At 34.5% G+C, this 11,887-nt stretch overlaps 1 protein-coding gene across 1 annotated transcript; it reads right to left on the minus strand.

Moving 5' to 3' along the window:
* Window positions 1-1,781: 1,781 nt before the first annotated feature.
* On the minus strand, window positions 1,782-9,013 carry LOC120082473 (uncharacterized protein C12B10.15c). The gene is made up of 4 exons (XM_039037658.1): window positions 8,629-9,013; window positions 8,428-8,520; window positions 6,430-6,608; window positions 1,782-1,970 (listed from the first exon to the last, which is right to left on the minus strand). Exons 1-4 carry the CDS (start codon window positions 8,789-8,791, stop codon window positions 1,905-1,907), a joined length of 501 nt encoding a protein of 166 aa, XP_038893586.1. The 5' UTR covers window positions 8,792-9,013; the 3' UTR covers window positions 1,782-1,904.
* Window positions 9,014-11,887: the final 2,874 nt, after the last annotated feature.

Genomic DNA, 11,887 nt, shown 5'->3' on the forward strand with positions numbered 1-11,887 from the left:
CATAAAAATCGGCCAGCCCGATTTTTCCTATTTTCTTCATTTTTCTTGCGGTTCAGTTCCGATTATTCTCCTAAACCGAACCGAACCAACTCACGAACACCCCTATCAGCTCGAATATAAAGTTGCATAAAAGTAAAGTTAGGAATTGAGAGAAAATTAATTTGATAAAGTATCTAGGATATGGATTCGAAATCCCCCATAGAATTGGTTGATCACGGAACATTAATAAAGCATTGCTTGCTTGATTTTTAACCTTAGCTCGTTTGCTTAAGAAGACCAAAGCAAAATGTCCTAATTTATTAATTAATTTATTATTAATTTCTTAATTAATCTAGATACTTAATTCATTGGGTTTGAAAGCATCCATAAGAATTAACATATGCATTAAGTGAGATAACCTAACTAGGATGATCAATAATTCGCGTAGCCTAAATTACTAATCATTTTGTTCTTGAAATTGATTAATTGTGCAATATGTTTGTGAAAAGATTGTTCTAAACAACCTAGAATCCACACCTAAACATTTTTTAACCTCTGCCTTTTTGAGATCAAAACATAAAGATGCTTCTCTCTCTAGCAAACGAATAATAAATGAGAATGGACCAAATAACTCGTGAACTCAATGCACAGAAAATTAAACATTCAAGAATAGTAAATTCAACAAGTATACATTCGAGAACACAAAACTTCAAGTCTCTCAACCAAAACTAATGGGTTTTAATCCTACCCTAAGCTAGAAGAGAAGTTACATTTGCCACTCATGGTGTGTCAAGATCAAATCCAATGTTTAAAAAGAAAAATTATAATAAAAATAAAGCTAAGAATGAAAATACAGAGGAAAAGTCGATTTAAAGGCTGCAATTCTGAGATGATTTAAGTTAAATCGAAAAAGATATATATTTGTTAAGCGCTGCAACGCTATCATATGTGTGACAATTTCCATCTGCATAAATTCGTACGTCCTGGTGCCATAGGACAGCACCATGGTGCTACCTAGAATTCAATCCTTCTACCTTTCGCATCGTGCCGCAACACCGACAAGCACTACAATGCTCTTGCCTCTACACAGCTATTGGTTATGGCACCACACACAACATTGCACAACACTCCCCCAAGGATATTTTCGTGATTTTGCATCTTTTACTTGATTAATGCTTCTGGAGCTCCGTATTGATTCGTTTTGGTCTAGTTTCAACTCCAATAATCAATAATCACAGGGAAAGGGGCGAAGGCTGGGAATATAATCTTTATCTCCATTCCCGTTTAGCCAACAAAGAAAATTCTCTTCACTTCCTTATTTCTCGTCTAATTGAGGATTCTTCAACTCATTTGAGGCAGACTCCCAGATGAAATGGACATCCTATAATTAAATTCTCCAATAATCCAAATCTCAAACAACAAATCTCTATCGTAGTTAGATTCTCTGTAATCCTAATTCTATTTTAATGATCCAAGGAGCCCCAAAAATGTGTTGGTTGCTAATTGAGAATTTTGTCCAAATGATTCTGCGTAGCAAAATTACTTTTCTTCTAGGGTACTGATTAGTTTATGGATTGGTGATGGATTGAATTGTATTGCTTGGACTTGATTGATGTTTTACCACTTATACATCTTGAAGTCCTATGGTTTGCAGATATGAAAATCAAGCTCTTGTATTTTGTAAATATTAGTTTTATTGAATTCTTAAAGTTAAATGACCAAAACAAAATGTAAATTATATTTCTAATACTCTGATTGTATGAAATTCTTCAGTTTACTGTCGTTAACTTTCAGCCACGTCATGATTTAAAATGCCAAACCCATTAAATAAATTGTTAAAATAGATAATAATGTTACCAAATACAAATCATAGTATGGAATCATTCTAGTTTTAGAAATTTTCTTCTCAGAGCACATGATCCTAATCAACTCATATTCTTGAGAGCAGTAGATGCAGATGCCAAGTCTTCTGCTGTTACGGGTTTGTGCAACTGCAATCATAAACAAAATTCCAGGACCTAAGAAACTTGAGGAAATAAATTTGATTCTGATGTCCAATATATGAATGGGGAAGACGGAAGTTATACAAGAATGGTAAATTATTCAAAGAGCAGTCAAAAGAAATGCTGTAAACAATATAAATCTTGTTTTTCATAGTTGCCCAATATTGAAGAGAAGCATGCACAAACTTTGGAGTTGCATAACCTAAAACATCTAATTATATATATATATATATATATATATATATATATATATATATAACAACCACTTTCATTGAGAAAAAGATGAAAGAATACAAGCATGGGCATACAAAAAAACCAAGCCCACAAAAGAGAGAAGCCCTCCTAAAAAATGGACTCCAATTATGCAAGAGAATGTCTATGGAATAGTTACAAATGGTCTTCGAAAATGAAACCCACAAAGAGACATGATAGCAAACAAGGACCCAAATCTCAATAGGGTCCCTATCCCACCCTCTGAAAGTCTCGTCATTCCACTCACCCCACAGAGTCCATAAAGTAACACACACCCCCAGCAAGCCATGAAAAATACGACCCTTCTCCCTACGCGGCGGATTGAAGAGGAACTCCTCGATGATACTTCGAGTACCCTTCTGACAAGCCACAGAGACACCAAACGTCTGGAAGAACAACTCCCAAATAGAACTAGCATACTCACATTGCCAAAGGATACGATCCAAGTCTTCCTCTACCTTTTGACAAAGAAGATAGCAAAACGGCCCAACAAGTGAAGGTAATTTCCTCACTAGCCAATCCATCATAGTAGCACGACCATGAAGAACTTGTCAGGTAAAGAACCTCATTTTGCTAAGAATTTTAATCCTCCAAAGAACCGAGAAGACCGAGACACCTATAGGAGAATGATCGACCATACTTTGAAAAAAGGATTTACAAGAGAATCCCTCCAAAGGACTAGGATTCCAAACTTTCACATCCCTTCTCCCAAGCCTAAACGAGTGGTCTTTGAGTAAGACAAGAAGAAAGGCCACATCCACCGTTTCCCTATTGGAAAGAGGATAACGAAAACCGAACGAAAAGGAACACAAGCTCCGAGACCAAACAAGAAAGTCAACCTCAAAGTGAATATTTTTTGGAAGATAAGTGAAACAGTCTTAGAAATAAAGCACAAAAATCTCTCCCACCCAATGATCTTCCTAGAAATAAGTGTCCCTTGCCTCCCCACCACACAATGAACAAGGTTAACAAACGAAGGAAACTCTTTCGAAATATCCTTCCACAAGTCCCGGTGCATCCCTCTACTCCCCTTAGCCAACCACTCGAAAGGATGGGGCCATGAATACTAACAATAATCTTGCGCCAAAGAGAGTTGGGCTCAAAGGGGAAACGCCATACCTATTTGTCTTAAAGGGCTTTGTTATGTAATCTAAGGTTTCCACTCTCAAGACCCCCCCTCAAGATCGACTTCTCCACAATTTCCTATCTAACAAAGTGAGCACCTTTACCTTTCCCTTCAAAGGAAATCACGCATCCTTACAAACCTTAGCAGGGGCTCTAAAAAGGGAAATGAGATACATAGGTAATCCAAACAGGACCGGCTTAATCAAAGTGGGTCTACTCGCTTTGGAAAAGAAACCTCTTTTCCAAGAGGCTAACCTTCTTCTAACTTTGTCCATCAACGATTCCCACAAAGCAATCGACTTAGGGTTGCTTCCATGAGGAAGACCAAGATAAGAAGAGGGAAGGTCTCGAAACTCACACCCCACCATGTTTGACCATATTCTAAGCTTCCCAACCTCATAATTAATCCCTGTTAAACTACAATCCTCAAACCAGAAATCTCGAAGAAAGTCAAGATATGGTTCAACATATTAAACAAGGCCTCACTGCCAGAGCAGAAGAAAATCGTATCATCAGCAAACTGAAGATGTGAGAGGGGGATCCTAGCCTCACCCACTTGAAAGGGAGTAATAACATTGCCATCCACACACTTACCCACAATTCTATTAAGAATATCCACTACCAAGAGGAATAAGAAAGGGGATAGAGGGTCTCCTTGTCTAAGCCCTCTTGAAGCCACCACTTTACCTCTAGGACTCCTATTTATAAGGAAAGAATAGCTAACATTCCTTAAGCAACCTCACATCCACATCCTCCATTTATAACCAAAACCCTTCTTTTCCATCATCTTGTCCAAGAAGTTCCAATCCACGTGGTCATAGGCCTTTTCAAAGTCGATAGTAAGAATCACTCCTTCATTCTTTCTAATCCTATAATCCTCAATCGCTTCATTAGCAATAAGGACTTGATCCAAAATTTGTCTCCTAACAATAAAAGCACCCTGAGTATCTGAGATAGTCGCCAGAAGCACTCTCTTCATCCAGTTGGTCAACACTTTAGCAAGGATTTTATACACACTAGTAATTAAACTGATGGGTCTAAAATCCTTGACCTAGGTGACATTACCTTTTTAGGAACCAAACGAACAAACATCTCAAAGATTGAGCCATTCAGGATGCCTCTTTCAAAGAGTTCTTGAAAAACTTTGGTAAGGTCATCTTTAAGCAATTTCCAATTATCTTGATAGAAAGCCATGGAGAAACCATCAGGCCCAGGTGATTTAGATCTATCACTTTCAAAGACAACCCATCTAATCTTTTTTCTCAGGAAAGGCTTAGTCAATCCCTCCCTTTCCCTTTCAGAAATAAGGCTCCAGTCGATCCCACCAATAAAAGGTTTAGGAGACACCTCAGGTCCATAAAGATTTGAAAAGAAAGATACAACCTCCTCTTCAATCTCTTTATCATTCCCGATTACCTCACCAGATTCTTTAACCAAAGGACCAATAGCATTCCTGTTTTTCCTCCCACTCACAATTCTATGGAAAAAAGACATGTTTCAATCACCACCTTTAGCCCAATCCACCTTCACCTTTTGCCTCCAAGCGCACGATTCCTTTCTAACCATTTTAGCGAATTGGTATTTTAAGGAATCCCTCTCCTCTTTTTGAACATCATCCAATGGGCCCTCAAACTCCAACTCATCTATACTTTTAATCCTGGCCAAAAGCTCACGTCTTTTTATTCTAATGTCTAGATTTCTTTATTCCAAATCTTAAGTTCCCCTTTTAAGGCCCTCAATTTGCCCATAAACCAGTACTCTCCACCTCCCTGAACAGGAGAATTCCACCAACCAAGGAGAATGGCTTTAAAAGGGGATGTTGAAGCCACATATTCTGAAAGACAAAATAATAGGCCAATGATCAGATGTAACTCTTGGCCCTGCCACTTGACGAACCTCCCCAAACGACTCACCCAATCCAAGGACAGCAAAAAAGAGCAATCCTACTTCTCGCTCAACAATTAGCCCAAGTAAACACCCCGTTCAACAGAGAAGGGTCAACCAAATTACATCCCTCAATAAAATCATTGAAGCTCCTAGCAGAACGAGTGCTTCTCCCCACTAGAGCCCTTTCTACTTGAGAATGGGTGATGTTAAAATCACCAGCAATACACCATTACGAGTTACAAATGCCAAAAAGATCACCCAATTCATTCAAAAAGGCATCTCTACCTCTTGTTCTAGGAGGGCCATACACCCCTGTGACCCAACCATTACCACCCCTTGTCAGACTAAATAGAACCGAAATAAAAAATAAAATAAAATAAAAAAATAAAAAAGTGCCTCTAACCACCTCCAAAGCTGTAAGCAACCAGTTATTCCACATGATCAAAATGCCCCCTGATTTACCAACAGAATCAAGACTCTCCGAATCCACCCTTCTCAATCTCCATAAACTGCCTATACACTGCAACTCAAAATCACACCTTTTACTTTCCACGAGGATCACAATATCCGGGCACTCATCCCTAAGGATTTCCTTAACTAAACTTCTCTTAACCCTCCCTGTCAAACCTCTAACATTCTAAGAAAGGATTTTCAACATTGGGACACAACTTTGCTCGCTTCTCTTGAGGCCTTCCTCCTCTCATAATTAATCAAACTTTCCAATTTTTTGAGCTCCCTCTCCACCTTATTACTCCCTTCACCAATGGTCTTTCTCCCAGCCCCTTTTTTTCTTTTAATACCTGCTCCTTCTTTACCCTTCTCAGCTTCTAACCTATGAATACCAACAGACACAAGCGTTCCCCAACCCCCTTGCCAGTTTCCAACAGCCTCCCCATACGAAGATAGATAATGGTTATTGGAGTTTGGGTAGTGAACTAGAAGGGGTTGATGAAAAGGAAGGTTCTCACATACCAAAACCCATTAGGCAAAATCAAACTTCCCCCTCCTATCCTAAAACATCTGATCAAAAACGCCCACATTTTTTCCATTTCTTATTTGTAAGTTTAAAGCTTGTATGAAACTATTCTCAAATCACAGAGCAGTTTTAGTACTTGGATTCAGACAAATGGAAACAAGACATGATATTGTTAATCATTTTAATGTGTGTTGATCAGAATCATACTGCTTGTGCAACAGTCAGCCAGTGAAAAGAACGTTGGAACGTATCGTCTTGTGACGGTAGGGTGTCATGGTTCCAATATGTAATGTTTGCAAATTTGGCCTTCACCTGCCAAGGGCTTGAGTTCTGATCCTGTTCAGAAGCTTTTCTCTTTCCAAGACTCTTCTTCCCTAGCACATAGCCTGAAGAACAACATTCACAGATAGACAGATCCTTTAGTTCAAAGTGGTTAAGTGAACTGTGGAAGAAATTTATGACAATATTAGTTCTGGTTGCCTTAGTACAGAATTTCAAATTAGGTAGAAATGGTGGAAACAGAGCATTATTTTCCCTTTTCTTTTAACAGAGGAAATTTACATTAACACTAAAAGGATAGGAGATTAGATATCCTCATCTCCATTCAAACATATTTTCCAATTCGCTAGAACTACAAAAACAAAAAGGAATAGTTACAGAACTGTTCTTATCTAGCAGCCTAATAACTAAATGAAACATGAAAATTAATAGCTCGTTCCTTCTCATTTCCTTTTTCTACAATCATCAAATAACCGATGGCTCTTTCGTACCAAATCTCCCAAAAAGAAAACAAATATATCGTATTCATACTACATGAGAAGGTTCAAATTATCTCTTTTCATGTTTATCTCTTCTTCAGAACATTCATGAATGTAAAACAAGGAATGCAAACAAGGATACTTGCCCATGTATGTGCTAATCTTTAGTTAAAGAGATTACCAACCAAAGTTTCTGAAAGTAACCATTATTAAAAAAAAAAAAAAAAAAAGAAAGAAAGAAAGAAAGAAAACCAGCGGAAGGAGCTAAGCGAGACTTAGGAAAGCATTAGTGTACATGTACTCATGAAATGACTAGGCCGTGTGTTTTTAAAACAAATTTTCTTAACAAAATATAAATAAATAAATGAAACTCGAAAATTTTGTGCAATTTTGTAAAACTCTGGAATAAAGTTGACAGCTAAATTCCACCCTAGAATAAGAAAAGTATTAAAGATTCCTCAGATTGAATTCATAAACTTTTTCCAGTTGAAATATCCTGTTTAACTTCAACCAGGGTACCATCCTAGCATCTTTCCTTCATAAAACATAAAGAGAATGCATGTCGAAATACCTTCAACATATATCCAGGCATATCACAAGTGAAATAAGAACATCAATCAGAAAAATAGCCTAAGAATTATAGGAAAGCTCTTCACCAATTGTCTCAGTGAAACAGTTGCAGCTAAGACTTAGAACAAGAACCAACAGCATCATAGTGTTCAATCTCTGCTTATTTGAATTCTTAAAATCGCCATAGCCAATTGAAGTCGGTCTTGAAACTACTTTCATTTTCGACATTAACTACATGAGCTAAAACAGGTAAATGAAAACATACACAATTTTAAGGAAGTCAATTGTGAGTATGCTTGGAACTAAAATCAACTTCATTTCAATGATTAAACTATCAGCAACCCTTCTCTGTTTAATTTGTAACTTTTGATGAGTTCTATTGGTTTGTTGGAAAAGTCTTGTTTAAGACAAGACAAGACCCTGTGAATATGTAATCATTGATCTACATAGAGAGAGCAGAAAATTCCATTAAGAGATCAAAATATTCAAACCCAACCAAAACGTCCAACAAAGCTAGAAAAACCAATGCTCACAAAGATAACACTTTTAAATCATAGAAATGTCCATAGCTAGCCTAAAATATTTTCTGAAAAATAGAAACTCAACTTATATGGAGATTTCAAGTTTCAAATTTACTCAGTTAATAATGACATCTTTTTTCTTACTCTTTCCATTTCATAAGAAATTAAAGAAGAAAACACTTTTTAATTTTATAAACTAATGTCATGCCAAAGAAAATAGATAACTGAAACCAGTCATTTTTGTAAGCATTAGATAGGTAATTAATAGATTGAAGTATTGGACAATACAAGTAGGAAATGACAAAAAACAAGATCCAAATTGTAATGAATTAAAAACTGAAAGTATTTCATATTACCAGAGTAACCCTCCGGAAGGGAAATGGTAGCTCCCTGCAACTTTCTTCCTCTGAAATAAGCTTCCTCAACACTCAAGCCATCAAACTCAATTCCTTCAATAGGCAAGAAGAAAAATGAAAAGAACTACTCAGTAAACTACAAACAAATTACTCGAGTATATAAAGAGAACTTGGAAGAAACAGCGAAAATTAGGGCATTACCAGTGGATTTGGGTTTAAAATACTGAGAAACAGAGCAAGGACCATCGAATTTAATGGCACAGGGAAGCTGATGGACTTTACCACTGAGATCCAAAGCTACAGAGTCACTCTCGAAATCAAAATCCACGATTACTTCCCCTTTCCTCTCGTTTTCAGCATTCATTTGATTAATTGTGAAGAAACCCCAAACTCAAAAACCCTAAACCCACGTTGATGCTTCGGATTTGGCGAGGAAAGTCAATCGGCCATTTCTCCTTCAGATTCTACACTTCCCGCTCCTTTGAGCACTGAGAAATGAAGACCAAGATTTTCCCGCTCGAAATTGTTTTTTCCTTTTTTCTTTTTTTTTCTTTGGATGGCTTAGGGCCGAATTTAAAAGCAGAATTTAGCGAGGAACGAATGATTGATTCCATTGGAAATAGAGTTAAATATCAATGTGGACAGAAATATTGATAAAATATTAATTTTGATAGATATTTTTGAAAAAATTATAAAAGTAAAAAATTCAAAAAATAAATTTTAAGTTAGTAAATAAATATTTTATTATTTTAAAACAAGTTAAGATATCTACTATTTATCTTATGTTTATATTAGTGACATTCTGTTACTTATTTTTTGTATTTTATGGATTTTTTCTATGATACAATAGAAATATTGATTTATCCCTCATGTCAATATCGACCTCATAGAAACGTAGAAATACAGATAAAAATATCGACCTATCGACGAAAATTTATTACTATGGTTGTAATTCATGTTATTATAACATATCATAAATTAAAATTTAATTTGTTCTTTTTAATACAACAACAGTAGATCTGAAATATCAGATAAATGATCCTTGATTTAATTCACTTTAGTAATTATATTTTAATTTAAACAATTGTTTTAGATATGTTTGATATTATATTTATAAACTTTGTACTTACCGTTAGATATACTAAAACCAATTGTTAAATAACTTATTAACATAAATTTTGTACTTATTATTTTATAATATTATATAATTTGTAATACATTACCTAATATATATTTTAATTGGAAAAAATGAATTGAGTTTAGCATGATATACTGTATTTCTAAATATGTTTATTCATATTTAATATAATAATGCATTTTAAAATTTAAATTTTAAAATTTGGATACATTAAAAATGTATTTGCATTGTTTAGAACATATAATCTAAAAACAATTTTTAGAAATATATATGAGATTGTCTTGAACTCATTAAAATTCAAAATTTGGGGTTCTAATGTGGACTTTTAATATTAATATTGTTGTTTTCAAAACTTGAAATATTGTTGTTTTGAAACTTATTAGAGAAATATTGTTGTTTTGGGAGTTCGAGACTGGAAGTTGAGGGTTGAGGATTCGATTAATGTAGAGGTCGAACGTTAAGAATTCGACAAGCAAAGAAAAACTTGGAAACAATATGTATATTAGGATTGTCGAAGGTTGAAGTTTCGACATACATAAATCTCGCTAATTTTGTGATGAGAATCTCGCTCGAGGAGGAAATCTCACTATAGGTTATCGAAGGTTGAATTTTCGTTATACATAAGTTGAAACTTCAACCCTCGACAAGGAACATAAGTGAGTGAAGGCTCATGAAGGATCTCGCTCATAATTGTCTTCACTTTATTTACTTTCCATAGAAATATATATATATATATACATGACCAAATTGAAGAAGTTTAATGAAAGTGCATATATTAAAATTGACTATAATTGAAGAAGTCTGAAAAAATATTGTCAACCTTGATTTTATTATCAAGTAAATTAAAAAAAATGTGAGGTCCTATCACCATACTACCCCTGCTCCGATTCCCCTTTGCGATTCCCTGCATGCATTGACAGACTGCATGCATGCTCCCTCTGCCCGCCACTGATCCGATTCCCCTCTGCCATAGCCTTAATGCCCCTTTGCCATAGCCTTAATGCCTCTTCAACCACCCCAAACCCATAGGTCGAGTGTTTGAGTGTTCAACACTCGACCTACATCCTTTTAAGCCCCCATCTTCTTTATTTTTGCTCACTCACTCCCTCGATAGCTCACTGCCCTTGATTTTGCTCACTCCTCTCCTCTTGATTTGCTCACTGCCCCTTCATAGCTCATTGCCCCCTCATTGCCTTCGAAATCATCTTCCTCTCCTCTCATTTCCATTTCTCTTCTTGTATTTTGTTTAATACAAATTATTCTCATACAACTATACTGGTTCGTTACTCTACTAAATTTTTATTTTTTAAGAATAACTATAAATTTTATTTTTGTTCTTATATTATTGTTTTTTTTATAGATTCTATTTTTTTAATTTTTTGTAGTTATTGTCAGATAACAAATAACAGGAAAAAATAGTGAACGTTGTCACTTTGAAGGAAAAAAGAGAACTACCGTCGAATCTGTGAGTTGAACTTATGATATTTGAAAAGTTTAGTTTATTCGTATGATATTTGATTTATTTAGTATTAACTTTGATGTTTATAGTATTTGATTTATATTTGATTTTTAATTTTTTGTATTAACTTCGATGTTTATAGTGTTAAAATGTTTAGTTTATTGTTATGTTTAAGAAGTTGATATTTATAGTTTAATACAAAATTATTGTAATAGTTAACAAGTTTAATATAGTTTCAAAAGTTTTTAATATGTAATATAGTTTGAAAATTTTAGTTTATTCATGTGAAAATTATTGTTGTTATGTTTATTGTGAATAAGTTGATATTTTTTATTATTAACTTTGAAAATATAGTTTAATTTTAATTTGAAAAGTTTAATTGGTTGTTATTTTTAAAAAATAGTTATAAAAAGTTTAATTTATTGTTATGTTTTAAAAATAGTTATAAAAAGTTTAATTTATTGTTATGTTTATAAACTAAAAAATTTAATATTTTTTTAATATATTTCTTATAAAAAGTATAATACAAAAAATTGATGTTTGTCTTTTTTTTTTTTTTTTTTTTTTTGAAAATGGCAAGCAAATGCTTGGGATTTTTGTTGTTTACAAATGGTAATATGATTGATGGTATTGATGGAGTTGAGTATGACCAACCACCAAGTGGGAGTTTTACCATAAATGTGAACAGTTGAATTGTATTTGAACAATTCATTGAAATGGTTGGGATGTTACTTAGTGTAGATATGGGAGCAAATCAGATAGAAATAATATATAGACATCCCAATCTAGAACCATCAGGATCAATAAGGTTTATGTCATTCTCTATTTCGAATGTACAAGCTATGAACGTGATGTTCTCAATG

The sequence above is a fragment of the Benincasa hispida genome, chromosome 8, assembly GCF_009727055.1.
Source record: "Benincasa hispida cultivar B227 chromosome 8, ASM972705v1, whole genome shotgun sequence".
NCBI lineage: Eukaryota > Viridiplantae > Streptophyta > Magnoliopsida > Cucurbitales > Cucurbitaceae > Benincasa > Benincasa hispida.